The sequence below is a fragment of the Numida meleagris genome, chromosome 20 (genome assembly GCF_002078875.1).
Source record: "Numida meleagris isolate 19003 breed g44 Domestic line chromosome 20, NumMel1.0, whole genome shotgun sequence".
Classification (NCBI taxonomy): domain Eukaryota; kingdom Metazoa; phylum Chordata; class Aves; order Galliformes; family Numididae; genus Numida; species Numida meleagris.
Window position 1 is genome coordinate 6791661 of NC_034428.1, and position 12006 is coordinate 6803666.

The following is a 12006-nucleotide window of genomic DNA, read 5'->3' on the forward strand; positions in this document are numbered from 1 at the left end:
CCGCCGCACGCAGCCATGGTGAGCGCGTACCCCCCCACCCCGCGCCGCACTTCCCTTCATCGGCACTAATTACCCCCTCCTCCCTCCCTTCCCTCCGATCTTCCGGGCATCGCGATGAACGGAGGGCACCCGTGGGTGCGGGGGGGGTCCCCGGCCGTGCGGGTACCGGGGGGGGGGACCAGGGCGGGCGGCGCCGCGATGGCGGCGAAATGGCGGCGGTCTCGCCCCGAGGGCGCGGTGAGGGGCTGCCCCCCGCTGACCCCCCATCCCCGGGTCCGGATTCACGCGCGGGGTAGGGGGGGGCGGCGCGAAGAGGGGGGGCTGTGGGGCCGAGCCCCGCGTGGGCTCTGCGCTGTGCGGGGCGGGGGGAGAAGCGCCGTGCGGAGCGCAGCGGCGGTTGCATAGGGCGGCCCCGCGGGAGCGGTCCGGCGCTGCCCCGGAGCTGTGCGGGGCTCCGCGCCCCGGGGGGGTCCAAGGGCCGAGCGCTGCCCTCCGCCTCTCAGCGCCGCACTCCCACCGCCCCGCAGATGTCCACCTACAAGCGGGCCACGCTGGACGACGAAGACCCCCTGGACTCCATCAGCGAAGGCGATGGGTACCCCAACGGGTTCCAGGTAGGGGCTGGTTTGGGGGGAAAAGGGGAAGATTGGGGTCCTGGCAGCGGGAGGCCGTGTTCCCCGGGCTGAGTGAGACCCCCCCCCCCCCCCCGCGCGGGACGAAGTCCGGTGCTGCTGCGCTGCGCTCTGTGCCCTTTGCTCCCGTCCGTGCTGGCATTCAGTGGGGCTGCGCCTGTGGGCTTGTGGGGCATCGCATGGGACAGACATCCCCTGGGGCATCCATCCCGTGGGGTGCCCATCCCGTGAGACATCCATCCCGTGGGGTGTCCATCTCATGGGGTGCTTATCCCATGGGACATCCGTCCCATGGGGCCAGGTCCACCTGGGCCATCCCCGCAGCACCACGGACCCCCCCCGGCCTAGCAGGGTGGGCAATTACCGTGGGAAAGAACTTTGTCCCCGCACAAAGGGGATTTTAGGCTAATTCCTTCCAAGCAGCGGGAAAGCGGCTTAATGAGGGCAGCCAGCAGCAGGAAAAGAGCCCTCGCAGGGAAAGGTTTGGGGCTGGAGCCATGCTCTTGGCACAGCCCCTTCCACGGCTGCCCAAAACAACATTTCCCACCCCAAAATCAGTGCACTGTCCCCATGTGTCCCTGCGCTTCCTGGGTGTTGTTGGGCAGAATGGGAGGATCCTGTTCCGGCCCTCCTGTCCCCACCCTGCCCAGTGCCGGGACCACCGGGGTGGCAGTGGCTGTGGGGTGGCACGGGGTGGCAGGTGATCCTGTGGCCGCGGACGCGCTCGCCCCGCTCCCTTTCCTGCCATTGTGCCGCCCTTCCTGGCGGCTTTCTGGAAGGCAGCTGCGGCTTTTCCCAGGCTGGAACGCGCCCGCTCCCTCTCCGGGGGCCGCTCGGTGCTGCGGGCTGTGGGGTTTGTTAAGGGGGAGGATGGCGAATGCGCCTGTGGGGTTTTCCCCACGTGCCGCCGACGGGGAAACGGCGCTGCTTTTCCCGCAGGTGAATTTCCCCAGGAGCAGTGCGGGGTGCTGGGCCCAGCGCACACGCCCGGAGAAGCAGCTGGTGGTTGCGGTGGCTGTGCTGGCGGCCGTACTGGGAGCCTGCCTGCTGGGGCTTATCCTGCAGTACCGAGCCCGTGAGTCCTGCGCCACAACCTGACCCCTTGGGGAGTGCTGGGGGGGCAGGATGGGGTGCTTGGGAGGCAGGATGGGATGCTGGGGGGCAGGATGGGATGCTGGGGGAGTTGGATGGTGTGCTGGGGGGCAGGATGGGGTGCTTGCCTTGGGGCTCACCTTGGGGTGAGATTCCTGTGTACCAAGCGGGGAACTTGCAGCTCAGGTGCAGCGTGGGATGCTCAGGCACAATATGGGATGCTCACTTGCATCCTTCGCCCCAGGACAGGATTCTCTGATGGGAGAGGATTTTTCACCCCAGAGGGTGATGGTGGAGCACTGGATGGGAAAATTGGGTATGAGATGAGGAGCTCAGCTCCTTCACCCCAGGGCGAGGTGCTTGGGCTCTGGGCGGGGTGCTCACCTGCATCCCTAGCCACAGGATGGGCAGGTGCTGGGCAGGATGCTTGGGCACAGGGGAGGATTTTTGCCTGCACCAGTGGGACTAGGACCAGGCAGACTGCTTGGATATGGGACGGGATGCTCTCCCTGTCCATCACACGGGGTGGGATGCTCAGGTGCAGGATGGGGTCCCTGGCCACATGCCTTGCTGCGGAGTGGGATGCTTGTGCATGGGGATGCTTGCCCACATTGCTTCCATGGATAGGGCACGGGGTGATTAGTGGGTGCCCCCTGGTGCAGCTGGGGGCTCCTTGTGCTGAGCCAGTGGTGCCCCCCCAGGGCCGCCTGCCATGTGCCTGTCAGAGGCCTGCATCTCCGTCACCAGCTCCATCCTCAGCTCCCTGGACCGCACAGTGAACCCCTGCGAGGATTTCTTCAGCTATGCCTGTGGAGGCTGGGTCAAGGCCAATCCCCTTCCTGACGGCCACTCACGCTGGGGCACCTTCAACAACCTCTGGGAGCACAATCAGGCCATCATGAAGCACCTGCTGGGTGAGCACAGGGCTCTCTTTGGCAGCTCTCTGCAGTGGGGCTGCTCCCAGTGCAGCTGTTCTGGGGACAGGCCCCGGGCGCTGCCTCTGCATGCAAACACCACAGTGCAGCGGCTTATCCAGGGGCTGGTTTGTTCAAGCTCTGAGCAAACAAGTGCTCCTTATCAGCACTTTCCTCTGCGCCGGGCGCTGGGGTGGTTATCTGGGAGCAGAGCTGCCTTTTGGGGATGGCTCTGTCCCGGCTCTTCCCGCAGCAATCTGAAGGCAGCGGGCCCCTGGCCAGCTCGGCATTTCCTTGCATTCCTCAGCCCAGGGACCCAGCACACAAACCCACGCAGCTGGGGAGCCAGAGGTGCAGGCTGTGTTGTGAGGAGAGGAAAAACCCTGAGGAAGCAGGGTTTTAGGGAAAGAAAATAAAAGATAGTTTTGGGGGCGGAGAAGAAAAATGGGTTTATTGTTCTTTCTTGTAGAAATAAATAATGCAGGCTGGGGAGCAAGCCGAGACTGCCAGCACGGGGGCAAGGGCAGCGCGGGGGGCTGGGATGCTGGGAACAGCAAAGTGCTGGAAAAATACTTGTTGTTTTTCTTTCTTTATCTCTCTCTTACAAAGAACTGGAGCTGCTGGAGAGGGGGCAGGGCTGGGGCCGTGGGATGTTCCAGGGGCACATGGAGTGATCTGTGGTTTCCTTTTGGAGCCATTGTCCAAGCTGGGGCTGAGCATTTGGCAGAGGGCTGGGGGCTCTGCAGCCCCCCCAATGCCACCTACCCCCACAAGCCGCCCTGGGCTCATCCTGCAGAGAACACTACGGCCAATGTGTCGAGCGAGGCGGAGCGCAAGGTGCAGCGCTACTACCAGGCCTGCATGAATGAGAGCAAGATCGAGGAGCTGCGTGCCACCCCGCTGATGGAGCTCATTGCCAAGGTGCGTCCTTCCCTGCGGCGCCGGCACGAGGAGCTGCCCTCCTGTCTGCCAGGTCCTGGTCGCATGTCCCCATGCAGCTGTGCCTTACTGGGTGTCTCTCTCCAGCTGGGCGGATGGAACATCACTGGGCCCTGGGCTGGGGACAACTTCAATGCAACACTGCGGGAGGTGACGGCACACTACCGCATCTCACCCTTCTTCTCCGTCTATGTAAGCGCCGACTCCAAGAACTCCAACAGCAACGTCATCCAGGTGGACCAGTCGGGGCTGGGGCTGCCATCACGGGACTACTACCTGAACAAGACAGAGAATGAGAAGGTCAGGGTGGTGGCAGGGTTGGAAGAGTAGGAATGATTGGAAGAGTTAGGTGGGTTGGAAGGATTGGGAGAGCTGGAAGGGTCAAGAGGATTGGAAGGGTCGGGAGGGTTGGAAGGGTCAAGAGGGTTGGAAGGGGTGAAAGAGTTGGAAGAGTTGGGAGGGTTGGAAGGGCTGGAAGGGTTAGAAGGGTTGGGAGAACTGGAAGAGTTGGGAGAGCTGGAAGGGCTGGGAGGGTTGGGGTTGTCAGGTGACCTGGTCACACTGAGCTGTGGGTGATGCTCCATCCCTTCACAGGTGCTCGCGGGGTACCTGAACTACATGGTGCAGCTGGGCATGTTTCTGGGCGGCACCGACGAGGAGTCGACACGGCAGCAAATGCAGCAGATCTTGGAGTTTGAGACAGCACTGGCCAACATCACCATCCCGCAGGAGAAGCACCGGGACGAGGAGGTCATCTACCACAAAATGATGGCTGGAGAACTGAAGGTAGGAGCGCAGTGGGGCTGACATGTCACTGCAGCCCTGCCTGGAGTTGGGCTGGTGACGCAGCTCTTCCAGGGAAGGCCAGCACCAGCCCAAACTGTTTGAGGAGTGCTTGTGCAATAGCTTGGCCTGTTCTTCCACCTCAACCCACTCCTCCCAGACTCCAGAGTGCTGCTGGAACTGGCGGCCATCCCATCGAGTCGCAAACACCCTCCTGGCTGCACTGCCCTGCAGACGTCAGCCCAGCCACCTCCCCTCATCCCCAAAAGGCCATTATGTGCCTTCCTCTCACCCTGTTGTCAGCATATTAACACCCACTCGGCTTTCTTTTCCTTTGCGGGAGGAAATTGTTTTGTCCCCTCTGACCTTCAGAGGATGCTGCTGCTATGGGAAATGGCTTCTTCAAACTCAGCCAAATCCATCACAGTGGAGTTGATGCAACAGCAACCAGCTCGGGAAGAGGCTACCACTGCCAATGGCTCTTAAGTCCATTGCAGCAGCATGGCTTTTGCAGGATCTGGCACCAGCTGTGGACTGGATGCCCTTCCTCTCCACGGTCTTCTATCCTGTGGAACTCAATGAGTCAGAGCCTGTCGTGGTCTATGCCAAGGAATACCTGGAGCAGGTCTCTGACCTCATCCTGGCCACAGATAAATGGTGAGAGCCCCCCGCCCGATTGGAGGGGTGCCTGGGGTGCATCCTGCTCCCTGCTCACTGCCTCTTGCCACAGCCTCCTCAACAACTACATGATCTGGAACCTGGTGCGGAAAACCAGCCCCTTCCTTGACCAGCGCTTCCAGGATGCCGAGGAGAAATTCATGGAAGTGATGTACGGGACGAAGAAGGTGAGTCCTGATGTCTCTGAGTAACTGCACTCCTACAAAACAGCGATGGCATTTTTTAGCAAAGTCCCCATTATGTTGCATCCAAGCGTGTACATGGGGCAGGTTTTGGAGTTGTAGCTCTGACAGGTGATGGGTGCAGAGCTGATCTCGTGCTGCGAAGGTTGGGGGGCTGTGGCCATGCTGTGCCCTGACTCATGGCCACGTGTCACCCTTGCAGACCTGCCTGCCGCGCTGGAAGTTCTGCATCAGTGACACGGACAACAACCTGGGCTTTGCTCTGGGGGCCATGTTCGTCAAGGCTACCTTTGCCGAGGACAGCAAGCAGGTGGTATGTGCCTGCTGCCCCACAGGCAACATGCAGCCCTGGTGTTCGGAAAGCCGCCCGTTGTGTTATCCGAGCCTTTCTCCACACTGTGTGAAGGGTTCTGCATTGGTCTGTGGACTTGCTTGAATGGGAAGCCGGCTCTCCAGGCCAAAACACACTGCTTTGTTTTGTCTAGGCAGAGGAAATGATCGCAGAGATTAAAACAGCCTTCGAGGAAAGCCTGGAGACCCTGCAGTGGATGGACGAGGAGACGAGGAAGTCGGCCAAAGAGAAGGTGAGGCACTGGTGGCAGCAGTCTGGAGGCCGGCCCGTCCTCCTGCCCTGGAGGACGCCTCCGTCCTTGTCACCCACAGGCAGACGCCATCTACAACATGATTGGCTACCCAAAGTTCATCATGGACCCCAAGGAGCTGGACAAAGTCTTTAACGATGTGAGTTGCTCAGATAGATGACGTTCCCTGGGTCTCCCATTCCAGGATGTGCAGGGTGTGCATGCCCATGACCACACCCCCAGGGCAGCCTTGAGCCCACATCCCCTCTGGAAGGGTCTCGCTGTGTCCTTGGACCCTCTCTGGAGACTTCCCAGATTGCTGCAGCTGGTTCTGGGGTGGCCAGGGCTCTTGGGATCCCTGCCCAGACACTGAGGAGCCGGTTTCCATAATGGTGATTCATGGCCCTCCTGGGGCTCTGCAGATGTTGGAGAGGAGGAGAAATGAGAGTGGCTGTAATTCAGCTGGCTCTGGAGGCTCAGATGTGACTGTGCGAGGAGGAGTGGGGCCGGGCGCTTGCTGCATGCTGCTCACACCTTGCTTTTCTGCAGTACGATGCCGTCTCTGACCTCTACTTCGAGAACGTCATGCAGTTTTACAACTTCTCGGCCAGGGTCACTGCTGACCAGCTCCGGAAACCGCCAAACCGGGACCAGTAAGTCCTCTACCCTGCTTGGCATGGCCACGCTCTGCTTCTCTGTTGTGGTCAATGGGAGTATCACAGTATCTCCTCACCCGATGGAGCACTGGAATTTGCTTTTCCCGAAAGTGTTCCCGCTGGACCGTGCTTGGTTCTGGGAATTTGAAGTTGGGCTGACATCTCTGTGCTGCGATCAACATGTGGAGCTGGAGCAAAGCACAGTGATGCTTCGTGCTGCCATGTCGTGTCTTTGTCCCTGCAGGTGGAGCATGACGCCTCCAACAGTCAATGCATACTACTCTCCCACCAAGAACGAGATTGTCTTCCCTGCCGGCATCCTCCAGGCCCCTTTTTACACCCGCGCCTCTCCCAAGTGAGAGCCTGGGGAAAGCAGGGGAGGGCAGCATTCCCAGACTTCCTTTGCCAAAAGTTGATGCTGAATTGCATGGCTGGGGGAGCAGTGGCCGCTCTCTAAATCTCAGCATCGCCCTCCTGCAGGTCTCTGAACTTTGGTGGCATTGGCGTGGTGGTGGGCCATGAGCTGACACATGCCTTTGATGACCAAGGTATGGCCAAGGCTGGGTGGGCATGCTGCTGGTGGGGCAGCCAGCGGAGTGACAAGGGACCCGATGTGTTTTTGGCAGGCCGGGAATACGACAAGGATGGCAACCTGCGTCCCTGGTGGAAGAACTCCTCAGTGGAGGCCTTCAAACGGCAGACAGCGTGCATGGTGGATCAGTATAGCAACTACACCATCAATGGGGAGCCTGTCAACGGCAAGCACACCCTTGGGGAGAATATCGCTGACAACGGGGGGCTCAAGGCTGCCTACCGGGTAGGGTTGCGGGGCTGGGAATGGGTGGCATGCTGCGGTTGGGACTGTGCCATCCCCTGAGCCCATCATGCTCCTCGGCCTCCAGGCGTATCAAAACTGGCTGAAAAAGAATGGGGAGGAGGAGACTCTCCCGACCCTTGGCCTCACCAACCACCAGCTCTTCTTCGTCGGCTTCGCGCAGGTATGCAGCAAGGATGGATGTGCAGGTTTTTGGGGTTCCACCCATCCATGGCGTTCCTTCCATCCATGGAAGCATGTGCCCTGATGGTTTTGGGAGAGCATGACAGCAAAGCTGAGGTCTCCAGAGATGCCCTGGAGAATGAGATCAGGGAGGGGCTGGTTAAAGAGCAAGCCAGGCTTGGCAAGAGTGGGATCCTGCAGCTGTGGACTCGCGCCTCTTGCTCTTTGCTTACAGGTGTGGTGCTCGGTTCGCACGCCGGAGAGCTCACACGAAGGGCTCATCACCGACCCACACAGCCCCTCGCGCTTCCGCGTCATCGGCACTGTCTCCAACTCATGGGAGTTTGCAGAGCATTTCAGCTGCCCCCTGGGCTCCCCCATGAACCCCCCCAAAAAGTGCGAGGTCTGGTGATGGGCGGGCGCTGGGATCCGGCTGCATCGTCCTCTGCCCGTGGCCGAATTTCCCCATCCCTTCGAGAGGCTCAGACCACTTAGTGCAGTGAGCTGCCCAGCTCTCACCGGAGCGGTGTCCCCGGTATCATCCGAGGTCCGATCGATCCACTGTGAAAACTTCTCTTCCCCTCGCTTGTTTGTGAAATGACTTCAATGTGGGGAGGTTTTGGTTCCACTGTGACAAGGCCTCGTGCTGGGGCTCAGCCCCGTATTTACACACGCAGCACTAAGCCTGGCCTAATGGGAGCCCTAACCCTAAGCCCGGCACCATCCTCCTCCAACGCGATAAAGGGAACGCCGTGGCGCTGGCAGGTTGGGCTGTGTGTCTAAATACACCCGGCACACCCTCCTCTCTCCAAAGATGCGCACACGAGGATGGTAAATATTTTAAGATATATTTTGGGGCAGGGGAGGGGGGGGAAATACATATATTTTTTTCATGCATTTTGGAATACACTGGAAAAGTTCAGGGAAAATACATTTTAAAGCCTTTTTTTTTTTTTTTAAGCAATGGATTAGTATATTTATTAATTTTTTTTTATACTCAGTGCAGCTGTAGACACAGTGCCCTGCAGTGACAGTTCCCAGCTGGGGACTCCAGATGAGCTGTGGCCAGCTGGCCCTGCGGCCTGGGGATCTCCAGGTGGGACCGTCCTTGGAGGATGCTGATGGGGACAGTGGGCACAGGGCCCAGGGACGGGGTCGGTGGAGCCCTGTTAGAGGCTGCATCACAGGAGGGCTTTGCTGGGATGCTGTAGCTCCTGAGATTAGCATTAATTTCTGAGTGCAAAGGGAAAAGTTGATGTGCCAAAGATGTAAGCAAGGTGGGGGTGAAGCTCCTGGGCACCGCTTCTAGCCGTCCCAGGTTCACAGAGTGCAAGGACTGCACCACTTCTGCACCCTGCAGTGCCTATCCCTGCAGGAGAGGGAGCCCAGGAAGCAGGAGCATGGCGAGAGCCCCGCATCCCTCCCATCCCCATAACGGTCACAGACCCCCAGCCCGGTATTGCTCCAGATAAGCGCAGGCAGTTCTTTCTGCCGCTTTGCTTGCTGCTGTGCCCCCACGCCCAGGAGCTGCGAGCCCTGTGAGCACCGCAAGGCCCACGCTCCATCCCAGCGGGGCTGGGGCCGGTGTGAAGCTGGCAGGGTGGGCATGGGGGCCTCCTCCGGGGCTTTTTAATACTCTCCTTTGCGATTTAGAAAAGGAACCACTGACAGTAGCTCAGGTGCCGCATGTTGTCTTGTGGCACTTCTAGACAGAAAGCAAAGATGTAGAGGGATTTTTAATATTTATATGTAAAAGGAATATGAGGGGAATTTTTTTTTTGTATCTATTTTTTCACCCTACATGTGGAGCTTATCTTAACAAAAATAAATAGTTTTTTCTGGGTTTGGAGGTGTTCATGACTTTTAAATATTTTTTTTTTTTTTTTACTTTCTGTTAGCAGGGAGTGTCTCGCATCCCACCTGCATTTTTCTCCCCATCCTCGCTGTTTTTACTGTGTTTCCCCTCCTGCACGGAACAGGAACTTAAGGACAGAGCACGCTGTTGGCTCACAGGCCCTTCTTGTTTTCCTGCAGAGCTGGAGACCGGCTGAGCTCTGCTGGAAATGGTGGCACAAACCCACAGAGGGCGGTGGAGCTGAGGCAATGCTGTGTGCCGCGACCAGCAGGATGGAGCAGAAACACTTTGGGCCTGGATTTGGCCCCAGCTGCTGCCTGCTTAAAATGCGGCAAAATGCAGCAAGCTCCGTGGTACTGCTGCACTTATCCCAGGAAAGCTTTTCTCGATGCACAGCCCGCTTGTTTCTGCTGTCCTGGTTTGCATGGAGGGGACAGCCCAGGACAGGAGGGGTTTTGAGGGCAAGCACCAGCTTGCACGAGGCTCCTCAGCCTGCTGCAGCTGTTTGCCCATCTGGGGGCTGGCACAGCCCAGGAGTGACTCAACTGCTCGCGTGCCAGTGCCCGCCATGAGCCTGCCCGATCCTGGGTGGTATTGGTTTTGTTTTGCATCAGCCGTGCCCTGCGGGGCTGAGCCCGGGCGGGAGTGGGAACTGGTGTATGGGCCTGGCAGGACAACAGCCCTTTTCCACTAATACCCCAGTTTCCACTGGTTCCCCAAGCCTTACACTCTATTTTCCTAAGCCCTCCATCAGCTCTGGTGCTCTTTGCCGTGTGGTTGTGAGCACCTCTGGCTCACTGATGTTGGCAAAGAAGTACGAAAATATTAGTGGGGCTGAAAAACCATTGGCGATGCTGTGGAGCTGGAGCTCAGCACTGTAAACTCAGGCAGCACGGATTGGTGTGTCGGTACCCAGGTGCTCATCAAGCAGCACAACAGATAGGAGGAAAAGTTCAATGGAGAGGGACTGGAGGTGGGAGGAAGGGCATGGATCCAGCCGGCACTTGCTCAGGCTCGCAGAATCTGCGGGTTTCGTTGGCCAAATCATCCTGTGTGGGGTAGTGTGGAAGAGAGACAAAGCATCTGCTTTTTCCTGGTAAGAGAAAAAAAAAAAACAACAGGAGTGGCAAAGAGATGGCCCCTGGGGAGGCATCAGTTCTGTGGGAGCTCTAAGGCAGAGCCAGAACCTCACTGCTTCACATGGCTAGCACACTTTGGAAGACAATATGGTGAAAACACTGTTGTTGTTGTTGTTGTTTTCATTCTAAACAGCCAAAAGAAGCGATATATCTAAAGATACTTGAGCTAGAAGGCTCTTTCACAGCTGTGTTTACAGGCAGCTATTTCTGTAGAACACAGGGAGCCATAGATGTCAATTTGCTCTAAGTGTTAATTTCCTTCCGCATGAAGGGCTGTACCAGGAGCAGTGCCACGCTCGGAGGGCTGTCGATGCGCACCAAACCCCGTGGACCACTCAGCTTTGCCTCCAAATGATCGCAGCAAAATCTTTATAGGGCTTTGGAAAGCTGCAGGGGGGGATCTTCCCCCCCTGAGCACCCTGCAGGTTGGAGAGAAGTGCTGCGCAGGAGCAGCTCTGTGGGATTCTGAGAACTGTCCGTCCTTGGCAAACCCAAGCATGAGCTCCTCTGCCAGATGGGGATCACCTCTGCCCGGCCCTGCTCCCACCCTGACCCAAATTACAGCGTATCAGGACAGCAGCAAAGGTGCTCACCCCCAAATTCTGGGCGTTTGGTTTGCGTTCCTGCTTTGTTCTGCTTTTCAGGGGAGCGGGGGGATGCCTGGAGGGCATTCTCATTTCTTTCTTCAGCCTTCAGGTGTCCTGGGGGGATCGGCGGCTGTTTCTGCAGGCTGTGTCACCCTCACAGCACTTGTGCCACTCTCATAGCAGTTGTGTCACCCTCACAGGACTGTGTCACCCTCACAGGGCCACGTCACCCTCAGGGTGCACAGCCCCCACGCTACCCGTGCCCCAGGACCCTGAAGGCGGCCGGGGACAGGACGGCGATGGCAGCGGGGCCGAGGAGCGGTCCGTAGGCACGGCACAGCCCCCGCGGCCCCCCACACGCGCCCCCGGGCCCGCGCCCCTCACAGCCGCGGGGCCGCTCCCGCGCAGCCGGGCGCTGCCGAAGTCTCTCCGGAACCGTTCGGCCTCCAAGCCGAAGGCGCCCGAAGCCGCTGTCGAGCCGCTCCCCGAGAGGCTCCGAAGAGTCCCGAGCGCCGCCCGACTGGGCGGGAATCTCTCTTCCGAGCCCGTCCGAAGCTTCCCGAACTCCCTCGCGTCCGCGGCCTCCGGAGCAAGCCGAAGTTTCCCGAGAGCGGGGGTCACGGGAGGCGCCGGGCCGGGGGGTGGGGGAGCAGGAAGGGGAAAGAGGCGCGTGCGCCCGCGAAGGCCTCCGGAAGGAGCCGAGGTTTCCCGAGCCTTCCTCGCCGGCTAGCGGCTCCGGAAAGAGCCGAAGGTTGCCGAGCGCCGGCGGGCCGAGCGGCTCCGGAGCGGCCCGAAGGCGCCCGAGCGTCCGTCCTGCCGGACTGCTGGAGGCGGCCGCAGCGCCATGTTTGATGCTCCGCTACTTCAGTGAGGAAAATCCGCCGGCATCGCCCGAGAGCCGCCGCCGCGAAGGGCGCCGCCGCCCCCGGGGAGGGGCACCGAGACCCCCCACCGCCGGCGGCTCATGAGCA

The 12006-nt window shown here is 59.5% G+C and overlaps 1 protein-coding gene across 4 annotated transcripts; it reads left to right on the forward strand.

Moving 5' to 3' along the window:
• On the forward strand, positions 1 to 9299 carry ECE1 (endothelin converting enzyme 1). 4 transcript variants are annotated; one of them, XM_021417739.1, is made up of 18 exons: positions 1 to 18; positions 528 to 614; positions 1572 to 1707; positions 2426 to 2638; positions 3435 to 3559; positions 3665 to 3877; positions 4172 to 4363; positions 4875 to 5017; positions 5091 to 5205; positions 5423 to 5533; positions 5706 to 5804; positions 5884 to 5961; positions 6351 to 6454; positions 6702 to 6812; positions 6938 to 7005; positions 7084 to 7274; positions 7360 to 7455; positions 7690 to 9299. In XM_021417739.1, the coding sequence occupies exons 1-18, from the start codon at positions 16 to 18 to the stop codon at positions 7864 to 7866; spliced, it is 2262 nt and encodes a 753-aa protein (XP_021273414.1). In that variant the 5' UTR covers positions 1 to 15; the 3' UTR covers positions 7867 to 9299. The 4 variants fall into 4 exon arrangements, with proteins under 4 accessions (XP_021273414.1, XP_021273415.1, XP_021273413.1 ...); XM_021417740.1 differs by lacking the exon at positions 1 to 18 and adding an exon at positions 27 to 131; XM_021417738.1 differs by lacking the exon at positions 1 to 18 and adding an exon at positions 30 to 135.

Coding starts and splice junctions, on each gene's coding strand:
- ECE1 (XM_021417737.1), top strand. CDS start 199: ATGGCGGCGAAATGGCGGCGGTCTCGCCCCGAGGGCGCG. Junction 615..1,571: donor GGTACCCCAACGGGTTCCAG/GTAGGGGCTGGT, acceptor CTTTTCCCGCAG/GTGAATTTCCCCAGGAGCAG. Junction 7,456..7,689: donor TCTTCGTCGGCTTCGCGCAG/GTATGCAGCAAG, acceptor CTTTGCTTACAG/GTGTGGTGCTCGGTTCGCAC.